General features: G+C 45.8%; 1 protein-coding gene across 3 annotated transcripts in view; it reads left to right on the top strand.

Moving 5' to 3' along the window:
* Positions 1-27,497, top strand: part of LOC137437872 (tyrosine-protein phosphatase non-receptor type 21) — a 99,666-nt gene that overhangs the window by 50,239 nt on the left and 21,930 nt on the right. For all 3 annotated transcript variants that reach the window (XM_068132558.2, XM_068132557.2, XM_068132556.2), the window contains exons 6-10: positions 7,468-7,538; positions 9,553-9,640; positions 24,408-24,496; positions 24,907-24,994; positions 26,159-26,241. In XM_068132558.2, the coding sequence (XP_067988659.1) occupies positions 7,468-7,538; positions 9,553-9,640; positions 24,408-24,496; positions 24,907-24,994; positions 26,159-26,241 (419 nt within the window). The remainder of the gene's footprint in view (positions 1-7,467; positions 7,539-9,552; positions 9,641-24,407; positions 24,497-24,906; positions 24,995-26,158; positions 26,242-27,497) is intronic.

Genomic DNA, 27,497 nt, shown 5'->3' with positions numbered 1-27,497 from the left:
AACAATTGGCAGACTCCACCCCTACCCTCGTAGTCTGTGCAACCCGGGTGAGAGGGCCAATCTTGCCACTAACCGCCGATAAGGAATTTGGAACTTTGGCTTGGAGCACGGCCCAGCGGGAGGATCCCGTACTGGGACCGGTGCACGAATGGGTTTGATTAGGGAGAAGACCTAGTGGGGAAGAGGTCACCCCCCTCGGGGTGCCAACAAAGGCATATTGGGCTCGATGGCAAACCCTGGAATTGAAAAATAACATCTTATACCGCAAGTGGGTAGAGATTCCCTCTGAGAAAACTTCCTGGTTGGTGATAGTTCCAGAGCAATTTAAGAACACCATCTTGCAGCAGGTGCATGGTACCTGCTCCGGCGGCCATTTGGGCAGAACAAAGACCACATCTCGGGTCCGCCGGAGGTTCTATTGGGTGAATATGGGGCACGATATACAGGACTGGTGTCGGAGATTCGACACCTGTACTGCTAAAAAGGGACCAGCACGGAGGATGAGGGCCCCCTTCAATTACACCAGGTGCCCCCCCCCCTTTGAGCGGGTGGCCATGGATATACTAGGACCACTACCCCGCACCCGCCAAGATAATAAGTACATCCTAGTAGTTATGGACTATTTCACCAAGTGGCCGGAGGCCTATGCCCTCACCAACCAAGAAGCCAGGGTGGTCGCACAGGCCTTCGTGGAAGGATTTCTATGTCGACATTGGGATTCCGGAGGAGCTGCACACTGACCAGGGTCGAAATTTTGAAAGCCAATTGTGAAAAGATGTGTGCAAGCTCCTGTCAATTAGGAAGACAAGGACAACGCCCTTAAGACCTCAATCTGACGAGATCGTGGAAAGGTTCAACCAAACCCTGATTCAACAATTGGCACTATTTACCACCACCCGTCAGGACGACTGGGACGAACATCTCCTGTATTTGTTAATGGCCTACCGAACCAGCCAGCATGGGGCCACCGCATGTAGTCCAGCGCTGCTTATGTATGGGCGGGAGTTGCGGGCTCCCGCCGACCTGCTATGCGGTCCCGTGCCAGAAACCCCTGATAGACCGCCGGGGGAGGGCTATGCACGTCACCTAGAGGAAGGCATGGAGAGGGTCCATGCCTTTGCACGCCGCCAGCTTCAGCTGGCGGGTGCCAAGATGAAGCGCAGGTACGACCACTGGAGCCAAGGGAGTCGGTATTCTCCGGGGATGAAGATTTGGTTCTTCAATCCCCGGAGGCGGAAGGGCAGGTGCCCCAAACTCACCTTGCCTTGGCAAGGCCCGGGGGTCGTCCTGGAGCAAATTTGTGACGTGGTCATTAAGATCAAGATGGGACCACGAGCCCTCCCTCGGATCGTCCATACCGACCGAGTGAGACCCTACACGGGCGAACAGGCGCCCTCATGGATCGCCTTGGCCTCAGACGCCGAGGCAGGACCCAGTACCTCTAATGACGGGGGCTCATAGTTCAGAGGACTGGGGGAAGTAGTGTTGGGGAATGGTATCCCACGTGGGGGAATGGTAGTGTTACCATTCCTCATCCAGGGCCCATGAGCATTAGTTTAGGGGGATGGCAGTGATAGGCACATGGGGGTGCCAGCAATGGTTACCTCCATGGGGCACCGAAGCTAGTCGAGGGAGGGCTAGGATAATGATAGGGAATTAGAAGACTTTAGAGACACAAGATTTAAGTAGTGACACTTGTACTGTCGAGGGGATGTAGGTAGCTTAGATGGTTGATATTGACGAGGGAGTGCAGAGTTTAAAGGGACGACGGGGAAGCACGAGTTTCAGGGGAAGTAATCAGCTAGATGATGCTGTGTGTGTGTGTGGAAAATAAAAGGAATTGTGTTTGAGGTATGCGAGGAAAGAGGTGTGTGAGCACAAAAGTACACATCTGTGGGTTTTGAATGGGGAGGGAGAGGAATAGGGCAAGAGTGAAGGTGTGTCTGTGTGTGTGCATGTTTGTGTATGTGTGTGCGGGTGTGTGCGTTCGCATGATAATGTCAAGCGCTATGAGGGTCGTTAACTCTGCTTGATGGGGCTATATAAGACTCCTTTATTATTATTATTAAAAGGTTTGTGAGACAAAAGTGGTGTGCGAAATAAATGGTGTGTGAGAATAAATGGTGTGAAATAAAAGGTGTGGGGAATGCATGGTGCGAAGGAGTGAATGGGGGGAGGTGGAACCCATTCGCGAAAGCCCGGGGTGGGTAATGTAAAGCCAGGTAGAGGGCATAGGCAAAATTTGTATGGATATTGACACCTGTGGTGTGCAGGTAGTGGAAACGAAGTGCTTTGGAGGGTGCATGAGTATGTGGAATGGCTGGGCGTGTGGCTTAATTGGTACGTATGGTTATTGGGGCACTCCGCCACTTGTAGTTTGTCGACCAGGTGAAGCCACAGGTAGGCTTTGGGGGCCGGTTAGAGTAGTTGTGAGTGGGGCCCGAGGATCCCAGGAGAGGACCCGGTAGCCCAATGCCAAGGTGGGCATCAGGGGGTAAAGTGCCAGGATGGGGCTTCCCCAGTTAGGGTAGTTGTGAGTTGTTGAGTGGGGCCCGAGGATCCAAGGGAAGGACTCGGGTTGCCCAATTCCAAGGTGGGCATCAGGGGATAAAGTGCCAGGAGGGGCCTTCCTCAGTTTAGGTAGTCGCAGGAGCAGGTAAGCTCGGGTGGCGACTTCAGTGGCGGAGGTGCGCAGGTAGGTAGACCTGCTGGTAGAGCCACCGACCCAGCCCCGAAATTGTGCAAGGGCACGGAGAGAAAATTCGCGGGAGTGAGACCCAAATTTTGGAGGGCACCAGGTGGACAATGGGAATTCGGGTTCTTAGAACCACATAGTTTAAAGAGGCCAATTGGCAGGGTACGACCCCGGGTAGTTTAAAAGTAAATGTCAGTAGTGTAGTTAGGAGATGAGAAATCCCTTCGCACCATCCACAGCCAGTCACCAAGGAGGACGGAGCTCCACACCAGGGCTCTGTAAGCTGTTTGAGTTGTAAGACGCATCATGATGTAGTGTGACATTGTGTTTGTTCCATTCCTTCCTTCCTGGGAGGGATTGGGAGACGAATATGGAAATAGAGGGGGATATGGGAGACAAGACGTAGAGACGAATTTGTATATACAATTAGGGCTAGGGTAGTGCAAGCCGACGGTGGGGGGTACGGACGGTTAGGGACAAGCCTGCTCTGCTCACACTTCCGCGCCCCTCGTATTGCATTACCTTGTTTTTCTGTGTGCCGTTGCGTCCTTTCCACTTTGCTTGTTGTGCCTTGTCTCTACCCCCACCCCAGTACCATTTTGGAGGTGGAACTGTGCAGCATCCCTGCTGCACCTTGCTACATCTGTGCAGCCGAACTGCACAGCACTTTGCTGCCATATCCTTTTGCTGTAATTTTGCTGCACATTTGTTACATCTGTGCAGCACTTTTCTGCCAAACCCTTTGCTGCACATTATCACACTTATGGACCACAAGCTTTGTGGCCTTGCACCTCTGCTGTGCAGCATTTTGCTGCAACATCATCTTGCATATTCGGACCACTTGTTTTGAGTGGCGTTAATGCCACGCAGTTGGACCACATGAGAGTGGCCCTGCCTGGCAAAGAAAAAGAAATGAAATGAAATAAAAGCATTTTTTGTGCGTTTTTATTATGGTGTGCTCGGGATGAGAAGATGTGTAAGTTTAGGTAGCCCTGAAGATCAAAAATGGCCTGTATGTCGGTCTGGGGGCTAGCCGCTTTGATATATGCACACAGAAGAAGCAAGAAGCAAGCAGCAAGTGTTATGATTTTGAGTGCTTGTTTTTGCTGTGCTTTCTCTCCCCTCCAATCTTCTCTTCCAAAAAGGACAGGTCCTGGGTCATAGAGTTGTAAATAAGATTAAGTTTCTGTGCTTGTAAATATAAAAATGCTGCCCACCGGCTATGTGTTTAGTTTGACAAATTGCGGAATTCGGTTAGTTGTGGGCGTGAATCTGATATGTAGCTACTCAACGCAATAGGAGGGCCATATCTAGTGTTTTAAAACTGTCGCACACACGGGTCAGAGTAAATGTTAGGGGGAACCACACCTATATGTCACATGTAAAAGTAAAAGTTAATTTTGCATGTCATTCTCGAACCGGTCGTTTCATTTGTTGGTTCTGACTCGGGGGCGAGTCTGATGAGGGAGGGGTGTAGTGTTGCGGTTTTGTGTTTTACATATAAAGGTTAATTTCCCCTCATAGTTTAGTCACACTACAACACGTAGCCTCGTGATAGTTCAGTTATTTCATAGTAAATGTAAGCGTAGTCCTTTTCCTGTGTTAGTTTTGCGTTGAGTAGAATAATGAGTTCGGTCTCCTTCCAATGCTTATGCTGCCTCGATACTTTGAGTTTTGGCGCAAATCACCACGAGGCCGGCCTGACAAGTGGATCCAGGCCAAAGGAAGGTGGGGCAGAAGTGGGAGTGACCGGTAAGCATGAGCCGCCAATCAGGGCTCAAGGGGAGTGGCTTAGCACTGCGGAAAAAGGCGTGGTTTGGAACTTTCGATACGGGCCAGGGCGTGGCGATATAACCCTGTGCCCAAAGCCCCCACCTCAGTTATGAGAAGGGAGAGGCGCTTGTGAGTTCTGGGAGTGCGCGGTGTTGAACCGAGTTGTGAGAGTCGGTTCGGAGCACCAAGTTGTGGGAAGGGAGGCAGACGAGTTACAAGTTGAGTTCGCGGTTGAGCTTGAGTCAGATCCTCCGTTGAGTTACGAGAGTGAAAGCGCGCCGTCGTATTAATCGCACTGTGAAGGACCGCCGTGCCAGGTGAGAGACGCGCATATCTTCCTGCCTGCCTTTGTTCGAGATACGCGCCGCGAGGATCCCTCCCGCCTGCCTGCCTGCCTTCTTCGAGGGACGTGCTGTGACCGGCAGAGGGCCACGCCGGCTGAGCTGTTCCTGAACGACAAAGCCGGCGCGTCCAGCGCATGAACCTTTCCTTCTGCATCCCCCTGTGAGTGTGAATGGGCCCATTGTCGGGGAAATCAGTGAAGACTGACTAAGATCTGCCCTGTGTCTCTGTTCTTCTACCGATCATTTTAAATAATAATTAAACGTGTTATTTCTTTGATTCGACCGTTTCGTCCCTTCCATTATTGACTGAGCGTGGTACGAATTATATCGCTCTAATCGGGTTCCAATAACAGGTAATAGCACGGACCACGTGGTGCGCCATCCGCTCGGGTGCACTCAAATTACGCGTTGTTCGTGCGAGACTTGATCCCCGCTTCCGCGGCGGCGTGGGTACTTAGGTACGTGCGAACATTGTCCCGAAACCCTGTCCCACGTCTGACCGCAAGTGGCGACTCAAGTCTCGCGGTTGCGACGACCCAAGGAGAACAAGGGGCTTAATCTCCCCTTGGTAAGGGAATGGGGGTCACGCAAAACCGTAACAATATATATATATATGGATATAATTTGAATGGATAAATGCCAGACAGGAGGCCATTAACACAATTAGTGGCAAATAGAATAGATTAATTCATCCATTGGAGGGAATTAACTCAGGAATAATTTAGTAGCTAAATTGTCACCATGTGATCAATCCATTGAGGAGTGCTGGGATTATTCCGTCCTGACTGCTGAAGCCTGCAGTGCGGATGTGGGGTGTTGTGGACTGCACATGGCTATATCCTCGCTTGCTCATTCTCTTTCTCGTGTATTATTCCTTGTAGTACATGTTCATGTCAGATTTTAACCTGTCAAAGATTATTTTGATGAGGTTGTAATAATAAACGATGCTGACGAACAGTTAAGAGAAATCAAACTTTTATTATCTTTTATTCAGACTGAAATTTATCCAAACGTACCACAGAGATAACAAAAAAATATGTTAAAGCTCCAGTTATCTGAAAATATATCACTTGGGCTAGAAGAGCACTCGTAGAGAGCTTACCTCCGCCAAGCTGAACAGTTTACGTTTTGCATCACATTGATAGGCCAGATCTGTATTCGGGCCTGAATCAAAATCAAATTGGCTTGTTTTTGTTGCTATATCAACTCATCCACCATGTTTTGTCATAAGTCTTCCACAACTTTCTGAAATGTGTTATTTATCATTTTTAGCCCATGTCATGCAACTTCACTCAATGGTGAAGAATCACTTTAAAATTCTCTGATCTGGGTCCGTATCCGGATCTTCACCAAAATCTAATCATTTCATCCGAGTCATGTACCCAACCTCTACACCAAATTTTGTCCAAATCCGTCCATATCTTTTTGAGATATCTTGTTCGCAGACAGACCAACAAACGAGTGAAAACATAACTTCATCCACCTTTGGTGGCGGAGGTAATAAACGAACAATCAGTACTTGTGGTATGTGATCATCTGATCAATTATGGACACACCCAGTACTACCTCCTGTGGCCTACATTGTGATACATACACACACCATACATTCATACATGTACACACACACACACACACACACACACACACACACACACACACACACACACACACCCAAAGGTGGGTGCTTTGAGACCTGGGAGGGCTCCGTTCCTCCTTCTGGAACCCGCATATGGAGATAATAACCAACGCCTCTCTCTCACGCTCTCACTCTCTCACACTCTCACACTCACTCTCACTCACTCTCACACTCACTCACTCACTCACTCACTCTTTCTCTCACTCTCTCACTCACCCTTTCACTCACTCTTTCTCTCACTCTCACTCTTTCACACTCTCACACACGCACTCTTACTCTCTCTCTAACACACACACACACACACACACACACACACACACACACACACACACACACACACACCACACACACACTGTTCCCTGCTACATTGCACATGCATAATGCAATAACACACAACCAATAGACTTCAATACAATGCCCACACAGTACACACATTACACAAAGACGCAAACGATATGCAACATAACGGGCACAGAACCAGAATATTTTCTTCTTAGAATTGTTATAACAGCTGATAATCGGAGTTTTTTTTCAAATGTAGAGATTTGCCCAAGCCTTCTCAAAATGTACTTTTATTTCATGATAGAAGACTTGTTCAATCTTCAAATGTACATCAGAGGGCTGAAGCGTAATGCACTTATGAGTGGTGACCAAAATGGTGGACGTGTGATGTGATTTTATTTGAGGTTCAATTGTGGGTGTAGTCAGGCCAGTTGTCCAACCAATGGACGGAAAAGGATAAACAGATGGAGAAATTTGTCTGCTTTAATACAGTACCGTATTTAGATTAGTATTAATCTATATATGAAAGTAATTTAATTTTGCTGCATTTCAGATAATTGTTTTTCTTTGGCAAAATAATTGGTCTGAGGGAATAAAAAAAAAGTTTATAAACATTATATGCTCAATCTCCCAACTGCTGTTTAAACAAATGTATGGTGATGTAATTATTGTAGGATGCAGAGGATCACATAGTGGATAAATTGGGGGCACCTTATGCCTTCTATTTTTATGTGCAGGGGTCATCCAGCGATGAGTACTTGTGTGAGGAGATGATTCTCAAGGTGGCTGCCATCCACCAAAAGCTCCGGTAAGCCTCAGCCATCCTTTAAAATAACTGGTGAATGGGATTGCACCACAAGACCACAAAAAACAAACAAACAAAAAAAAAACACCTTTAGAGGCCATTTTTCCCCGCAAGCTGGGGTTGGCCTTTTCGGGGACCGTGGTTGTTGTTGTTTTTTGGTCCCCTTTTTGAAGCAATGTTTTACGGCCGGATGCCCTTCCTGCCGCTAACCCTTTTTGTCGCCTTTTTACGACAAACAGGGAATGACCAGTGAACTGGTACTCAATTAGCCAACCTCGGAAGGATGACAGGCTGAGTCAACCCCCCTGGCGTTAATTCAGCGATCGACCGGGATTCGAACCCAGGATCCTAGGATCCTAAGCTGGCACCCTAGCCACTAGCCCAACACCAGGGTCTTACCACAAGACCACAGAGTGTGGGAAATGGCTTTTGTTGTGGCAAATGGAAACTTTGTCACATTCATTAGCCTGTCCCACTGCACAGCGGAGATGAGACGAGATTAGATGAGATGTGACAGACGAGACTGTCATCAAATCTTCAACAAACGTTTATTATGAGAATAGGGAGAAGACAAATGAATAAAATGTACAATTTTTTTAAACTGTCCTTTTCATCACGTTTAGTTCGAGTACAAAGTGGACGCGGATGGGCTTTGCATTTTGAGATACTTTCTACTTTTGATAGGGAATTGAAGGCACGAGACCAACTGGTATAACTGCCCGATAGGCAAGGATCACATCCCCACATTTCAAACACCAACAGATCTCCATCCGGGATCACTCTGTTGGTTCAATCCCATGAGGACCACCCGGTGGCCAAATGATAGACCTGAGCTTTGCCTTTTGGGCAACTCTGCTATGTGCTGGTGCCTTCAGCTTTGCATTTGGAGCTTCTAAACTACAACCAGATCTTTGTGAATTTTTTTTATTGGGATTTCTCTTGTTGTATATGCACATTGTTTTCTCTTATTGCATGCACACAATGAGTTGGTTTCACGCATAGCCAAGGAAACATTTCGTATGATTTATAATAACGAGGGTAAAGTAACTCTTTCTACTGTTGTGAATGCTCTGAGTGAACCACATCAAGTGAGGCTGCACAAAACGTTAAACACTTATGCACAGTCCTAATACAGACTGAGCACTGTTGTTATTACAGTGCACTGTGAAAGGCTATTTTATTAGGTGAGAAAAAGGAAGCATGGACTTTAACGATACAATAATTGGCAAGAAGCCAACTTGGAATTTGCAAGAAATAGTAGTTGTGTATAATGGCTGCCTCTGGAGCTTGGGATTTTGAAGCCATCTTTCTATTTCAGCTGCTGCGCTACACCAGGCACGCGCTCATGCTGCTGTGCTTTTCCCGTACACGCGGCTGGCTCAAAACGCACATTCCACATGTTGCCAGGACGTTCTGCTGACACAGCTTTTATTTTTACTGTGGGTCAGCTCACCAATGCCTTTTATGAAATGTAACACTATTTCATATATTTGAAGTGTGACCGTGTGGCTCTCCTGGTGCCACCTACCCAGTTGTCACCCATTTCCACTCAGTAGGGTGCCACCCATTGTGGTGTTATGGATGGGGGGGCTATTTGTGAATACCTAGAGCAGAGGGAAAAGGTTTTGAGTGCACCTTGTGACGCTCATACCATCATGCTCGCCTTGCTCTTTATATACTTGGGAATTGCCAGGAGAGCTATATGGAAGATGCATTGCATAGCAGAGCAGCTTATTCTGGGAAATGCATCTTAGGCATTGCGAGAGGTCAATTGCGCATTGGAACATACCATTACTAGAAGTGCATGCGTCTGCTGCACATGCCTCTCTTTGTAGTGTGGACATATGTATGATGCTCACAGTAGATATTTTTGACTGTTTATGATTGTCTCTCCAGTGGGATGGGTTTTGCTATTTGCTTTGTAAAATATTATTGTTGACACTTTCTTGTTTCCTTCAATTCACTTTGAAATTAAATTAACTTATTATGATAAATAACTTTTCCTTTACCATATCAGGACGTTGCAACCATCACAGGCTGAGATGCTGTACATCCGTGAAGTCAAGAAACTGGATGGCTATGGCAGAGATGACTTTTCAGCTAAGGCAAGGGCTGGTCAGAGTGTATTCTTATTGTCAATGCTAGTACAACTTACCTGTTTCTTTATGCTTCGAGTTTTTAGTGAAATAAAACTTTTTAACAGAGATAGAACCTTTCAGAAGAGCTGTTTTGGTAAGCCTGCATTCAGGTTACTGTGCTTGGGGGGTCTTAATTCTGTCATTTTATCTGCTCAACTCAAGTATGCCATGCTTCAGAATAGGTCGGTTTCTGTACAATAAAGATTCATATCTACGAATGCTAATGTAACTGATCTTCATACCTACAAATCGCTGTATTCCTGTATACATCACAGTGTGATGTATACATCACATGCAGGGTTCTAGCCTTTATTTAATTCCCACAAAGATTAAGAATCTCTTCACCTGAAGAACTGAATTTCACAATTTTTACTGCGGAATTGACCTTAGCAGCAGTTCTGACGGTTAAAAAAGTGTTCATTTGCCTAATTCAGAACATTGTTGGACACTCCAGGCATCTATAAGCACAACAGCTTTTGTCAGGTGATCTGCACACCACATCTCACCATACTTCTTCAACTTTATCCTTCTTCTCTGATCCACTTTCACCTAACCTTCAAAAAAACATATTAACGAAGAATTTAAAAAGTATGCCTCTCCTCCCGCACTAACACATTTGCTTATACACCTCCCTGTTCCTTCGTTCTCTGCTCTCCTGACTCAATCTCCTATTCTTCTATTCCTGCTTCTGAACCTGTGCTGGAATCATTAATCCCCCTTAGGAATCCTTCATGCCCTCATTTAGGGCATTTCCCCAGATAGATTTCACGGTTTAGTTTAAAAATCTTTAAATTTTTCCCCTGAAGTGTTGTATTCTGTTGTATATTGTAACACACTTTTCGTCTTCTTCTTTAAAAGGTTGTTTTCGATTTGCTCACCAAATCTCTTCAATTCAAATAACAATTCAATATTTCAGTTCTTCCTTCCTACATTCCCTAAACTCACCAGCATTCCACCCCTCCTCCAACGTTTTCAAACAGATCTCTGACTTGAAACTCACAAGAAACTCATTTTGCAACAAATGTTCGTCTTCCACGAATCGTCCAACACTTTCGAAAATCCAAACTCATCCTTCTCCTCCGAAACTCCCTCCTCGCCCCTCCCATCCTAAACCCCCTCCTCAATCCTCCCGTCCCAAACTCCCCCCTTACCCCTCCCCTCCTAAATTCCCTCCTCACCCCTCCATTTCAGAACTCCTCTCCCCTTTAAATCTCCCTACCCTCCTTTTTCTCCAATTCTCCCCTCTCACCCCTCCTCCTCAAAGCGTCCCCCGCGCTTCCTCTCCCTTCCAACTCTTACCTCCATCTCCTCCAACTTTCTTCCTCGCTCTGCCCCTCCCCCTACCTCCCTCAAACAACACCTCACTGTGCCTCATCCAATCCCCATCAAACCTTTTGGCCTCCTCTTCCTTCTCTTTCTCCTAGGTCTTATTAAATCTCTGACACACTATCAACAGCTCTCCCTACCTCCCCCTCCTCTTCTTCATCTTACCCTACCCCTCCCACTCCCCATTCCCCTTCCTTAACGGTATGGACCTCAAACATCCGGGGCCTTCGCTCAAACCTGATTGATCTCTCCATACAGGTTGCTTATGACAAACCAGACTTAATCTGCTTAACAGAAACTTTCCTCCTTCAAGATGTCTCCGATTCCTTAATATCTCTGCCTGGTTACTCCCTCATCTGGTATGATAGACCTGAGCCTCGTCCTGGAGGTGGGGTTGCTATCTATCTAAATCAAAAACTCTTCCTCACTCTCCCTGCACTGCCCTCTCTCCACCTCACCCCCAGGAGTACCTTGACTACGGCTTCCCCTTTGCTCCCACCTTTTGTTCATATGTGTGTTGTACCGTGCACCAAACAGTGATGACTCCATCTACATCTCGCTGTCTGATAACATGGACCAACTTCTATCTACTCATCCCAACTCCCTCTTCTTCATATGTGGTGATTTCAACTGTCATCATGCCAGCTGGCTGGGTGTGGGTACCTCTCTCACCAGCCATGCCACCTCAGCAAAGGACTTCTGCGACTCATTGGGACTGACACAATCTGTCAATTTCCCGACCCGGATCTCAGTCAATGGAGCTTCTTCTCTTCTAAACTTGGTTAGGACAAACTTCCCTGCAAATGTCTGCTGCTCTTCCTCTGCTCCAATCGGTTCATCTGACCATATGCTTGTGAAAGTGGACATCTATCTGGCCATCCTCAGAGAGTATCCTCAGCGTCGATGAATATGAATGAATATGAATGATCGTTTTAAGGCCATTTTCCCCGCTAGAGCGGGGGTTAGCCTTGCGGGCCCCATGACAATCATGGTTCCTGTTTGAGGCAATGTTTTTATGGCCGGATGCCCTTCCTGATGCCAATCCTTGGTCACGCTCTTACGATGCGCAGGGATACGGTGTACCTATTCTAAATCGGGGTACACACCGTGATCATTCATCCCAGCAAGCTGGTACTCAATTTGCCGACCTCGGAAGGATGACAGGCTGAGTCAACCCCCCTGGCGTTAATTCAGCGATCGACCGGGATTCAAACCCAGGATCCTAGGATCCCAAGCCGGCACCCTAACCGCTAAGCCATCACCAGCGTCAATGAGTCTGGCATTTCACTCAGGCCAACTGGCACGGTCTTCAAGCAGCCATAAATCATCTTGACTGGTCTCCCATCTCTACTGCCTCTGACATCAACTCTTCCTGGGAATTCTTCCAAAGTAAACTGTTCGCTCATGCACAGATTTATCCCATCCCGTCTTCAGTTGTCATACCCTTCCTCCCGTCCATGGTACATGGAATTTTGTGGTGAGGCAGTTGCCCTAAAACAACTTGTCTTCGCCTCCTGGAAGGCAAATCCAACGGAAGGCATTTATTTTCACAAAGCCCGGAACAAGTGTGTGTCTACCCTCAGGAGAGCCAGGAAACAATACCTCTCTACTCTCAAGAGTGAACTCTCAAACCTGTCTCCCTCTTCCAATACCTGATGGTGTCTTGTCAATCTGTTTCTGGTGTTTGTTTCCCCTCCATCCCCTCCCTTACATCAAATGGCTACACAGCTGACTCAGCACGTGCAAAAGCTGAATGCCTCAACTCTGTGTTTGCCTCAAAATCTTGTGTTCCAAACCCATCTCTCTCTGTACCCAGTCGTACCCAGCTACTCCTGGAGTCTGTGTCCTCTCCTGACAAGGTGGAGAAGTTTCTGTCAATCCTCGACTCTGATTCTGCAACTGGACCAGACGGCATCAGCCCACGGGTCCGAAAATGCTGCTCTGCTGCTCTTCCACACCCTCTCTCTGTTCTCTTCACCCTCTCTTTTGCTCAAGGTCATCTGCCATCAGCTTGGAAATCAGCCAACTTTACCGCTTTGCACAAAAAGGTGCAAAAACAGAACCTTGCAACTACAGACCAATCAGCATGCTCCCAATTATCTGAAAAGTCATGGAATCCATCATTGCTTCGGATATCAAATCCTTGCTCTTCTCCAATGGCTTGATCTCTGATCATCAATTTGGATTCAGACCAGGTCACTCTACTCTGGACATGCTGCTTCTGCTGTCTCAACAATGGATGGAGGTCCTCGATGTCAAACAGGAAATTACAGCCGTCTCCCTTGACATATCACGTGCCTTCGATACAGTCTGGCACCCCGCTCTGCTCACCAAACTCTCCTCCTATGGTATCCATGGAAACCTCCATGCATGGCTTGCGGACTTCCTCTCTGGTTGTAGTCAACGTGTGACCCTGAATGGATTTCTCTCATCTCCCCTTCCTGTTCAGGCTGGAGTTCCCCATGGCAGTGTTCTGGGCCCTGTGCTTTTTCTGGTCTTCATCAATGATCTCTCGGACTCTGGAAAATCCTCTCCAGCTCTTTGCTGATGATGCCACTCTCTGCCGCTCCATTCCTCATCCCTCAGATCGGCAGTCTGCAGCCTCCTCACTCTATGCAGACCAGGACAAAATCACAGACTGGTCAAACAAGTGGAACATGTCTTTCAATCCTGACAAATCTCACACTCTTACTATGTCTCTCCGAAAAGACCGTCTGGACAACCCTCCCATCTACTTTCTCAACAATCCTCTCCAAGAAGTTCTGTCACTCAAGCTTTTGGGTCTCACTATCTGCCATGATCTTTCCTGGGAAAACCACATTTCCAAGCTGGCCTCCAAAGCCAGTCGCTGACTGGGCATCCTCCGTCGTGCAAAGTCCTTCCTTGGCACACCTGAGGTCCTTACCACATACAAGGCTTTCAGCCGCAGCTCAGCTGTTAATTCACCCCAGAGCCACTTTTGTGAAATACCAACTTCTTTCTTAGAAGTCCTAGCGTCCATGTGTCCATGTTTTTTTTTTTAACCTCTCCCACCACCCACCCCCCTCCCACGCCTCCTCCCCCCAAGCCCTCTCCCTCCCACAGATCTCCCGATGTCCCTGCTCTCAAATGTTGTACTTGTGTGCTTCCCCCTCTCTCCCCATCTTGTCTCCCGCTCCCTTTATTTTGCCTTATGTGTCAGTTTTTTTTTTGGTCATTAATGTTAGCTCTGACACGAGCCTCGATCTTGTATGCAAAAAAAATAAAATCTCAACAGTATTGTTGGAGTGTTTAAGCTGCTTGACGAGCGCTCTAAATTCAGCTTGGTAATGAAACACCCCGCTAAATGGAACACACCTGCTCCCTCCTCAGATTGAGTCTATTTTACTTATTTCCTACCTTTAAAAAGAAAAAAATTATATGCATGGACAAACTATGGCATCCTCCTCCCATCCCCCTCCTTCGACCCTCCAGTGCCAGGGCCTCACCTTTATTGTGCTATTTTATTTTCTCCCTTTGTGTCATCTGCTTTCATGATATGACCCGTCACTTCCACATAAATCTACACATGTAAAAATAAAAAAAATAACGTCCATCAACCTCGTGTTGGAGTTCCAGCATGTTGGTTTGAGCTGTGAATTTCAAACTCGACGAGACTTTTTACTCAAACTCGGAAAATAATACAGAGAAACGTTCTGCTTCTGATAGTTATTCTTCAAACTCGAAAAGCATCACAGAGAAACTGTCATGATAATTCTTCTTCTTCTTCTTCTTCTTCCTCGCGAGAAACAGCATGAACATTGCTAACATACACTGCCCAGATCTTGAACCTCACGAGAAACTATTTATTCAAACTCCAAAAACATTATGGAAAAACAATCTGCCTCTGCTCTCTTCGTCTTCCAACTCCTGTGTTGGTGCGACATGGTACCTCGGGTGGTGCCTCACTTGCTAAAAAGTTGTGCTATTTTATTTTCCCCCTTTTTGTGCCATCTCCTTTCATTATATAGGACCCATCACTTCCACATAAATACATACATAAAAATTAACGTTATTCGACCTTGTGTTGGAGTTCTGCCATGAGATTTGAGAAGGATCAACTGACATGTTATGCTTCGTGTAACTTAATATAATATATTTTTCAATTGCATTACGACAATTCCCACTTGAATTCCTCTTTGAAAGACCTCTGTTTGAAGCTACACCTTTGGCATTGTAGTTTTGATGTATTTTATTTGTGTATGTATACTGTATAGAGTACCACAAACAAATTAACCCGCAGGATTGCCGTGAAGGCTTCCGGAGCTGAGCCTGGGTACTCTCTGAGTTATCTGAGGAAAAATCTCTGAGTTATGAAGGCAAAATAATTGGAAGGAGTACAATGATTAAAGCAACGACGGGATGAGTGAACTCCAAGCGCTCATCATCGAATGCCTGATCTTAATAAGTATGAATCGCTAATCACTTGCCAAGCCAACCAACCGTTCCTTATCAACCGTTTCGTTGGAATGCTTGCTTGAATGCTTAAGCTACTTGGCGAGCACTCTACAATCTTATTGGTAACTAGCAGGGCTACCCGGCATTGCTCGGGGGGTTGGGGGTGGGGGTGGGGAACTGAGGAGGGGGATGGAGGGGGGGGGGGGGCAAGAGAGCCGGCGAGGCAGGGGGCAGAAGGGTTTATTTAAAATGTGAGTTGAGGTGATGCCAGTTTGGGTTTATATAAAATGATGAGTTGGGGCAATGCCATTGGGTAAAGGAGTCGTAATGGATCTTTGGGGTATTAAGGGTCTTCCAGGTCTAAAGGGTGTTTGGCATCTGAAGGGTCTTTTAAAGGGTCTTTGGGATCTAAAGGGTCTTAAAAGTCTTAAGGGTCTTCGGGATATTAAGGGTCTTAAAGGTGTTTCAAGGTTTCAGGGGTCTTTTGGGATCTTTAGGGTCTTTGAGGTCCAAAAGGTATTTGGGGTCTTCGTGGTCTTAAGGGGTCTAATCTCCCAAGCATGTAAAAAGTCTTCTCTCAAGCATGTAATATCTCTCAAGCACGTAAAAAGCATGTAAAAATTCTTTTATTAGGGGGTCTTCAAAGGCAGAGGTAGTGCATGAAAATACGTTTAAGACAATCCCCGGGTCGGACTTGGTCTGTGTGCCAAATTTGGTGGTTGGCAGCCCAGCGGTCTTTGCAAAAAAACATGAACAGACAGACATCCGATGAATTGTATTTATGAGACTAGTGGGAAACCCACGGGCGACACATGGACACCTTGAGTTAGATGATGCAGGAAGAGTTTTACGAAATGAGTAAAATAATACGGCAGATAGGTGAAATATTTGGAAGAATTGTGCCTTTGATGATACAAGCACGAGAGTTGGCACACCGTTAGAGTATGCCCTAAGGAAGATAGTTGGCTATAGGGCCATCGCAGATTTGTCCTGTGACAACAATGGCGGCCATTTTTCAAAAAAGGTTCACATCCATGTGGGCACAAAAAAGGCCAAATGCCATGCTTGTATCAGCAAACAACTCAAAGGCACAATTCCTGCACCTATCTGCCATACTAAAAAAAAAAAACTCGCTTAATACCCTCGCTCACTTCTTCCCTACCCTCCCCCCCACCCACCGTCCTCACTCGTCTCCCACCCTAACTCCTCTACCACCTCACTCCTCCACCACCTCACTCCTCTACCACCTCACTCCTCTCCTCTCATACATACATATTACATATATATATATCTTTACATATATATATATATATATATATATATATATATATAGAGTTGGCACACCGTTAGAGTATGCCCTAAGGAAGATAGTTGGCTCACTCCTCTACCACCTCTCCTCTCCTCTCATACATACATATTACATATATATATATATATCTTTATATATATATTGTTACGGACCGCGGATAAGATGTTAATTTGCCGAGCGGATGGCGCCACGGCCTGAACTGTTTTTACAATGACTAGACCCGATCCCTTAAACGTGGGCCAAATCGTGCCACAGATATTCAATGGGGAAAAGACAAAGGCGACACGGATGTGAAGAAGAGGAAGACAGAAGTAGGGAATACGAATATAATTTATTTGCTATTTACAACCAAAAGTAACCAAGGAGAAGGAAGGATAATAAAATAATTTACAGAAGAAATCAAAGAGACACAGTGAAAATCGCTAGCTTATCTAAACAGGCTTAATTAATACCCTGGACAGAACAAACAAAGACGGACTCACACGGGGAATTGCAGAGTGGATTGGCTGGAAGGAGGTGGGTGGCTGGAGGGGGAGGAAGGCACGGAGCTGGCTGGAGCTTGATCCCGCACGGGACGTCGGACTGGACCTCGACGGCCGCCGATGCCACCGATCCTGTCGTGTGCGCGGGGTAACGGGTCGGAGCTGCTTGATGGAGCCAACGCTGCTGGTGGGGGGTCTGGCGTGACGGGTTCTCTCTCCCTCTCTCACAAACTCCAGGACTCTCTTTTGGCTTGTCTGTGATCTGATCTCCTCCCTCCTCGACTCTTGCACTCTTTGCTTCGCTTTGCCCCTTCTCTCCTCTCTCTTTCTTAGTCCAACTCCTTCAAGGCTTTCGCGCGCGCTCTTTATAGCGCCTCAGGCGATCAAGCCGCTGGTGTCCAGGACACGCCCATCGGTGAGCTCGCCTCGGCCCTGATTGGTCGGCACGGCCCTCTGGCTCCACCCTTGATGACGATGGGCGGGCACGCCCAGGAGTCGGCAGCTCCTCCCCCTTCTTCTCCGAGCCGACCTCGTGGCGAATGGAGTCGCGGAGGGAACAGTTGGCAATTTGTTGGAAGGGGCATGTGAAGGGAATCTACTCTTATTTCACTTGGTGCAATGGAGTATTTAAATTAATGGAAGACACAGCCTTACACTAATACACATAATAAGGATATAACTACTGAACGGGATATATGGTGTCCTTCATGTATGTTTTATGGAATTAACTACGGGAACGCCCTTTGACCTTTATACAACAACAAATGCAGGAAGGAGGGTGACATTTTACAACAATTCATTACACAACAATAAAAAAACAACATTCTCATATCCACAACAATATCTTTATATGTATATATATATATATATATATATATATATATATATATATATATATATATATATATATAATTATATATATATATATATATAATTATGTTTTTATATATATATATACATATATATATATATATATATATATATATATATATATATATATATATTATATATATATATATATATATATATATTATATATATATATACTCACTCTCATACATCTTTAACTATGCAGTTCTAAAAACCAATTCCCATTGACCATCCTGTGATGCCCTCCGAATTTGGGTCTCACCCCCCAATTTTTCAATCTGTGCCCTTGCACAATTTCGGGGCTGGGTCATGTCTCCACTAGCAGGTCTACCTACCTGCGCACCTCCGCCACTGAAGTCGCCTCCCAGGCTTGCCTGCTCCCGCGACTACCTAACCGGGGAAGGTCCTCCCTGGCACTTACCCCCTCTATGCCCACCTCGGCATTGGGCAACCCGGGTCCTCTCCTGGGATCCTCGGGCCCCACTCACTCACAAACAACTACCCTAACTGGGGAAGCCCCTTCCTGGCGCTTACCCCCTCTATGCCCACCTCGGCATCGGGCAACCCGGGTCCTTCCCATGGATCCTCGGGCCCCACTCAACTCTAACCTAATCGGCTCCCAGTGCCTACCTGCGGCCTCACCTGGCCGACAAGCTTCCAGTGACGGAGTGCCATAACTACTAATCGGTAACGCATAACCACAACCCCCAAGGAATTGGAACCGCATACAATTGAAACTCCAAGGGGATTGGTGACGTAATGTTATGGTTAAACACCATAACCTCCAACTGGTATCGTCACGAGCATAACCCCCAAGGGGTTTGAACTGCAGGCCATTGAAACCCCAAGGGAATTGGTTACTCCGGACACCAATTGGGACAATTATGGTCAATAACCATAACTACAAATTAAGCCACACGCCCAGGCATGTCACTTTCTACTGCACCCTCACAAAGCACTTCTTTCCACTACCCGCACCACAGGTGTCAATATCCATGTAATTTGCCTATGCCCTCTACCTGGCTTTACACTACCCCCCGGGCTTTCACGAATGGGTTCCACTCTCCCCCATTCAATCCTTCGCACCATGCATTCCACACCGTTTACTTCCACACCTTTCACACCTCAACTACTTTCACACACCAAATATCTTGCACACCATTTTTCTCACACCACTACACAATTCCTCAAACACACAGCATCATCTATCTAACTAATTTCCCCTACTCTCGTGCTTCCCCGTCATCCCTTTACACTATGCACACCCTTTTCTTAACATCCACCTAATCTGTCTACGTCCCCTCTATAGTTCAGGTGTCTCTACTTAAATCTCATGTCTCTACAGTCTTCTAAATCCATAACATTATCCTAGCCCTCCCTCGGCTAGCTTTGGTGCCCCATGGAGGCAACCATTGCTGGCCCCTCCATGGGCCTAACACTGCCATCCCCCTAAACTAATGCTCATGCCCCCCCCCCCCATGTGAGGAATGGTCAGTACCATTCCCCCACTTGGGGTACACTACTCTCCACAGTCCTCTAAACTACGAGCCTCTCTAAGTGGATGGACGTTGTAATGGCTCAGCCTCGAAGGACCGAGCGATCCATGCGGGTGGTTGGTCACCTGTATGTGGTGTCCGTCCGGCATTTTCGATCCAAAGGGGAAGGGATTGATGGGCCCAGGTTCAGGGCTCCATCCCTGCGTGGGGCCTCGCGGTCCCACGCACGATGACCCAGCCAGCCCCGGTCGGAGCACCGCACCCGACAAGGTGCGTGGCTCCGATCCCTCATACCTCCCCTTGAACCTGGACGATCGGCCTTGCCGCCACGGCACGGCACCAACCATACAGTGTGGGGGCCGGAGGCACGAATCGTGCATGCCGTTCCTTGCGAGACCGACGCAGCACCGATCCCTTCTGGTCCCTGCAGCACACAACTCACCAGGGGCTCACGTCCGCTACCCGTCCCGCTAAGCGCTACCCTGGTCGGTGTCGATGCTTGAGCCGCGTCCTCACACCTCGTGACCCACTCCACACTCGCACACCCAGGTGCACACGCGCCCCTCACACACTTGGTTCTCACACTTCGCTATCGCACAATTACAATTAGTAATTTTGAGCACGTGAAGCGCACTCTAGGTCCAATTATCCCACTCCCAGACACCAATTTGTTGCGGATCTCCCGAAGCCCGTCGACGTACAGAGGGGGGGTTAACCCCTTTTCCCCCTCGGGTCTTCGTGTCCATGAGTCCGAGTCGCCACTCCCGTAGCGAGCGCGGGAAAGGGTATCGGGTCAACTCCACATGTACCTTTGGTACCCACACGGCGACGAAAGCGGGGACCGGACCTCGCACAAGCCACGCTAATGGAATACACCGAGCGGTTTGCGTATCACGTGACTCGTGCCGTTACTTTTATTGAGCCCGATTCGAGCGGTTCTATTCGTGCGATGCTAGGCCAATAGATGGAACTGATGGGGATGATCAAATAGAAGGAAGAACAGGTTTATTTATAATGTACAGGGCGAAGAGACACAAAGCAGATGCTTAGCAGTTTTAACTTATTCCCAGACAAAGGGCCCACTCACTCACACGGGGAAAAGGAGGAAGAGCAAGTTCGCGCGCCAAACGCGCCTTGCTGTCGGTCGCTCCCGGACAGCTCGCCTGGTGTGGCCCTCTGATGTTCACGGCATGTGTGCAGGGAGCCCAGGTAGGAGGGTCGTCGGCGTAGGTGGCTCCGGAATGGATCGTCTCCACAAGCGCGATTAATACAGCCGCAGAGCGCAGGGCACAGGGCACGGGGAATTCGTGTACAGAGAGGCTATAACAAGCAATTCAATCCACTCGTGGTGGGACAACAGCTCGGACGGGGAGACTCTCACTCGTTCTGCTTCTCACCGATCTCTCTCGCTCTCTCCGATTCTCACCGATTCTGACGCGGGGGGCTCGGCGCAGGGTTTTATATGGCCCCTCCCCGGCCTTACCCGAATGTTCCATGCCCCTTGTCTCGTTGCCGTGGTGAGCCACTCCCCTCGAGTTCTGATTGGCGGCTCGCTGCTTACCGGCCACTCCCTGCAGCTCCTCCCTTCGGCCTTGCCAGACTTGTTCCAGGCCGAGCACATGGCATTCTAGCCCAATTGAGGCCTACACTTACTGGCCTGCTCAACGCAAAACTAACACAGGAAAGGAGACTACGCTTACATTTACTAAGAAATAACTGAACTACAGCGAGGCTACATGTTGTGGTGCGTCTACCTACGAGGGGGGGGGGGGGGGGGGGTCATCCTTTATTCACAAAACCGCAACAATATATATATATATATATTTCTATAGATAGATTAGATAGATAGATAGATATATCTTCAGTTCTCCAGCTTTCAATGAGCGCACGTAATGACGTCACTGCCATGTACATACGCTCTGCCTGTCAGGCTCTCAAGAGAACCCTCCGACAGAGCAGAATTTTGATCTTAGTTCACATACTGTCATATGAAATGTCATATGTCACTGTCATATGTTCAGATATGTCATATATGTCATATATTTATATATGTGTGTACTGCATGTAATTTAGGCCTGTGCAATAATGGAAAACCCTATATCAAGATAATGGGTCCCGTTATCGCGATATCATGATAATATAAGTACATGTAATGTAATCAGCACCTTGGCTTGAGAACCATTTAGCATACAATAACAATCCACATAGTAACAAACTGAATAGCCATAGAGTTACATGTGTTCGTACTCTTTATTTCATAATTCTGTTGCAATTTGTTTAAAGTCCAACCTCATTTTGCTTGGACGAAATCGCTTTGCTCCATTCGCCGAGCGACTGGACGAACAGTTTGCAAAGTGATTTATACAGAACGTCTGGCTTGGCAAGTGATATCAAGCTGCTAGCTAACAGAACACCAAGCAAGCTGCTTGCCAACAGAAACCAAGCAAGCTGCATGCTAATTGGGGTATTTGTGAAGAAAGTCATATATGGTTATCTTCATGCATTTAAAATAACACCTTTGATGTGGAACTTCGCGAATAATAAATGTCAAGCAGTCCTATGTTGTGGAAAAAATGGGATTAAAAAATGGAACCCACGACACCATATTTCCCACTCCGTTTGGTCCAACGAAAATGGTGAGAGGAGATAAGAACGAGATTACCTGCTTGCCCTTGTCCTCGGTGCTAAAACTTCGCACACCAAGGATGCTCATATTCTTAATCTTTGACATTATGTTGCCTTGATTGCTCAACTTCATGCACAGACAAAGTGAACTCAAAACAAATCGCGGATTTCTACACCGGCAGCACTTTTGGCGCCTTGAGTAGTCGTTGTTTGTTTGGACGTTTATTGCTTAATGTTATATCATTTCAATTACATCTTGGACAGTATACATTCAATATTATATCACCTGCTTTATTTTTTAGAGCTGCATTTAATAAGGGGTATATCTTTTGAGAGAAACTAAACACTAAATGCTCAATGCAGTGCATACACCGTCAAGATCCGGGTTCAAGGTGCGATTTGCCGACCGCGCATGCGCAGCAGCTATCATGATAATTCATTTCCGTTATCAGGTTAGCAAATCTAAAGCACAATTATCCTCATCGTGATTATTGCCCAGCACAAATGTGTCTGTGTGTGTATATATATATATATATATATATATATTTATATAAGCACAGTTTAGTTATAGTCTGACATCACCTTCTCACTCATTAATCGGTTATTTTTATGGTGTAACCCATCGGGTGAAGCCGTCGAGAACAGTGTTTGTCCGTCCGTATGTATGTCCCCTCAAATGTATACCAATCAGAGCTGAGGATATGGTCACATGACAGAGTGACGTGATTACGTCTGATGTCATTACGGCGTATGGCGGCTGACTCTCCACACTCCGCCATTTTTATTTATGTGCCGAACGTATCGTCGAACCTGTCATATATCACAATCGCTATGCTCTACCTTTACATTCTTCATTCAGTGTGAAACAAACAAACCGATTGTTAAAATGATCATGAAATATCAAAGCATAAACGTCACGGCTCTTCCAACAATATGGTACGGCACGTATAGGCCTTAGGCGTTATGACTCGTCTTCGGACAAACTAAGCCCAGGTTTGTTAATACATAGTGCACCATTTCAGAAGTATCGTTTTCGTAATAATAATAATAATAATAATATAGTAAATATAACCATAACACTTTAATTCCAATGTCGTGAATGGAAAGTTATTGGATTGAAGCGGTGTATGGTTCATGATCAATGATCTAAGCGGTGTTCGGCACCAATATTAATAACCGAGGAAGTAGGGAATTCGCCTCGGTTTTTTTAATTTATGGTAATATCATTTTTGTAATAATGATAACGTAACGTTGATATTATAGTAAATCTAATCGTAACACTGATCCCTTCGTAGTGACTGCAAACTTACTGGAAGTTAAAATATATCAGTTTTGTGTCTGTTACGTCATTACGTCTATGATGTCATTACGATGGCTGAGTCCACCTAACCACATTTTAATTTACAAGTACACCCACTCACTGCGGGAGTGGCAGGAAGGGTCATTCCTCTTTGGGGTATATAGATTACAATCGATCGATGGTCGGAGAACATTAGGTGTGTGTTCATTTACCAAGTTTCTTGTGGAGAGATCGCCAAGTGGTTTAAGCATTCGACCAAGCACGCCATTCAAAACCGTTAAGGAAAGGCTGGCTTCGCAAGCGCTAGCTAGCTGCTTGGTAAATGAGCACACCCACAACCCCCTGTGGGGTACATCGATTACAGTAGATTTTCGCTCAGTTCTGTAAGTAAAGCTTGCCTCACGGATGTAATGTGCATTCTGTCGTGGGATTCCTCCAAATTTCTTTGTTTAATGTTAGAAGAAGCCTTAACGACTGTTTGAAAAGCTAATCATATGTGTTTGTGGTTTATAATATTTTACAAGCCCAGCTATGCCGCTGTGAGACTTTTGGTCTTGTTTTGTTGTCTCCACCTGGTCATTTTTATGCATTACCAGCAGAGTTACCCAGCGTTGCCCGGAAAATCGTCAGTCACGCAACTTAGTTTTGATATTCTGTTTATTTGTAGTGGGCTTTTTATAGTCAGAGGAAGCCACGCCCCTTGGGCACGCCCTGCTGCCACGCCCCTAGTTAAAATCTGATGCGCCCATGTTTTTTGTCGTGAAAAGTTACCCCCCATGGACCCCTCTTCCCTCTCTAAGTCACTTCCTTAGGCTGTCCATGAGGCACAACCGAACAAAGAGATGTTCACAAATAGGGATATAGACGATGTTTCTGTTGTAAAGTGATTACATGTTTTATGTTATTCCCAGGATGTGGCTGGAACAGATATTACACTGCAAACCACCTTTCACGAAATCTTGATAAAGTACAAAAATGATAAACCTCCACATCAACTCAAGTGAGTGATGACTTTATGATCATTTGACTTTCGACATGTTTGTATGGCAAACCTTTTGCAGCTGTCCATCCCAACAGCTTCTGTGATATCCTCGTGGGTTAACAAAGTGGTGCATTAGTTGTTTGTTCGTTTTCTGTGCCAAACATGTAACTTGTTATTACCTCTAAGAGGAATAGATGCTTGTAGGTGAAGGGGTGTTTGAAAACATTTCTCCACCGATGCAGAATGAATAAGAGTGCACTATTTTATTTATACATCGGCGTAATTTACCATTAAAAACAAACACATACTGTCTTTATTAACCTCGGTTCATCATTTATTGTTCGTTTGATTTGAATTTTTAGGTAGCCATTTATTTTGCATTTCACGAGCCTTTCTCTCCTGTGACTCAGATATGCATTCTGTCACAGGTGGGCAGATGTCTCAAATGTAGCACACAACAAGTGTTTTGTGTGCCTTGAGATCCAGGGAAAAGAGGAGACGCTGCAACTTCAGATGGTGAGTCCTGCTCTATAATTTCTCAACCAAGGAGTCCATTATCCCAGGGGGTAAGGCAGTCACATTCACATATTTCAAAAGAGCGATCTCACCATAGATTTACCAGAAACAACCCATACGAGGAAGTGCTCAAGGCTGTAGCTTAAGAAGCAGTCTTCTTTCACAAGGAACTTAAAATACAAACAATGACACTCCGCTTTTCTACTGTATGTAACAAAACACTAAGGTTTTATAATCAATCGATATCCAACCTGCATGCAAATGCAATCTTAACTTGCGTTTATTTAGAAAAGTAAAGTACAAGTTATATGTGCATCACTCTGCCATGGCGTTGTACAAATTATTGCAAATGATGACTAGATTTTCATTTCTCTTTCCTCCCCTCTTTCATTTGCTTTTCCATTTATCTCAAGTAAGACCATTTTCAAAAGTCCCTGCATCTACAACCTAACCATAATTACCTCTGCCATCAAAAATATGTTTCACTCCTGTCTGTCTGTGTCTGTGAACACGATATTTCAAAAATTTATGGACGGATTCCGACGAAATATGGTGGGCAGGTTTAGTGTGTGATAAGAATGAATTGATTAGATTTTGGTGAAGATCCGGATTTGAGATTAATTTTTTTGATTCTTCACCATTGAAGAGGTGGGACCAAAAACAATATATAGCACGATTTATTCTTCCGCCAGGCTGAACGGTTTACGGTTTGTATCGTCCGGATCCGGACCTGAACAAAAATCGAATCGATTCTTCCTTGTCACACAACCAACCTGTCCACCAAGTTCCATCCGAATAAGTCCATGACTGAGATATCCTGTTTACAGGCAAACAAACGCAGAAACAGGTGAAAAATATAACCTCCGTAGCGAAGGTAATCATAGGTATACAAGCATGAACCTCACTCATGCACTATACTCATACACCACCTAACAGTCTCTCGTAAAGGTCGTGTGATGCTGTATAAAGAGATCTTCATAGAGCAGGGCAATGAGTAGCCACCAAAAATAACATTGTGAGTGATAATGTGTTCACCCTTCTGGCTGGTTTCTCATTAGTCAGTGTGTGTGTGTCTGTGTGTGTCTGTGTGTGTCTGTGTGTGTGTGTTGCTGCATTTTACAAATGTATCTTGTTAACATTAAACTTGTACCTTATAACCCACAGGATGACATTGAGACAGCAAAGTACATTTGGCGTGTCTTTGGCCTTAAGCAGAAGTTCTACAGGCTGAATAAAAACCTCGTGGAGTGAGTTGCATTGTTCTTAAAATACAAGTACCCACTTTTGACTTGAGTTCAAAGCCACCAAGTTGAGTTATTGTTGATGTTCCACGTTTGAACAAGATGTGTGCTGTTTTGTATGGGTTAGCTTGTTTGCTGCCTCCCTCAACACAGACCGTTGTGCTCTACTTTATGCAATTTGAGGCCATCGTACAGCAGTAACATTTTCAATTTCCTCTCTCAGTTTGATCTTTAAGTTATCTCGGCTTATTGCTGGGCCATCTCTACGTTGCCAGTTGGTAATTTTGATGTCTCCCTGTTGTCCATTCTTCTTGCTCCGTGTCCAGCCCAGTTCCATTTCAATTTCTTCATTGTGTTCAGAATGTCGAGGAATTTTTTTTTCTGTCTGATCCATTCATTTCCCCTCTTGTCCCTTTTCAGTTTGCCAAAACATCATCTTTCTATGGTTCTTTGCATGATGATCAATTTTTGCTCTTTGTTAGGGACCATTTTTCACTGCCATATGTTATTGCTGGAGAATACACTGATTGTAAACTTACCTTTTCAGGCGCAAAGGTGGTTTGCCTTTTGTGACGTTTAATTCACCGGATGCCGTCTGTACATGCTGCTCCAGTACTACTCCTCTTAACATCTTCAGAGTTATCAGTATCCATTTGTACGAGTTGACTTAAGGAAATGTAATGGGCCTATAGGATTGCCGAGGTTCGCACACTTGCCTCTCAGGTGTCTTGCCTGGCTTTTAATCTTGACCCAAATTGCTGGTTCCTGAAATTTGAAATATATATATACTGTATATATATATATGTATATATACAGACTTGGCATTTAATATGGAATTTTTTTTTTTCTTGACCTGGGTTTACTTTCTTAACTCAGTATATCAATCTGGTGAGTTTCTTTTACACTTTGGTGATTTATTTGTAAAAGAACCATGTCACTTTATTGTCTGTCGCAGCAAGAAGTCAACAACAGGATTATATCACAGGTGGCGTGGCAAAATGTACGGACAGGTGCATTTGATGATTGGCTTCACAGTCGGGTATACAAGGGTTGTTGCGTTCTGTATTAGTGGAAAACAACTGCTGCACGTCTACAAAAGTTATTGCCGCTTCCTCTGGAGATGGTCCGTCAACTCGACAATGCTGTTTGTCATGGAGTGGTGGCTTTACGAAATTCCGGCATGAAACAGCGTGCTATTGCTCGGCAGTATGGCATCACTCAAGGTCAGGTGTCAAAGATCCTGAAACGAAATGCTCAGAGGG

This window comes from Myxine glutinosa, chromosome 12 (assembly GCF_964187855.1).
Source record: "Myxine glutinosa chromosome 12, kmMyxGlut1.1, whole genome shotgun sequence".
Taxonomy (NCBI): Eukaryota; Metazoa; Chordata; class Myxini; order Myxiniformes; family Myxinidae; genus Myxine; species Myxine glutinosa.
Note: the sequence above shows the minus strand (reverse complement) of the source record. Positions and strands in the feature narration are given on the sequence as shown.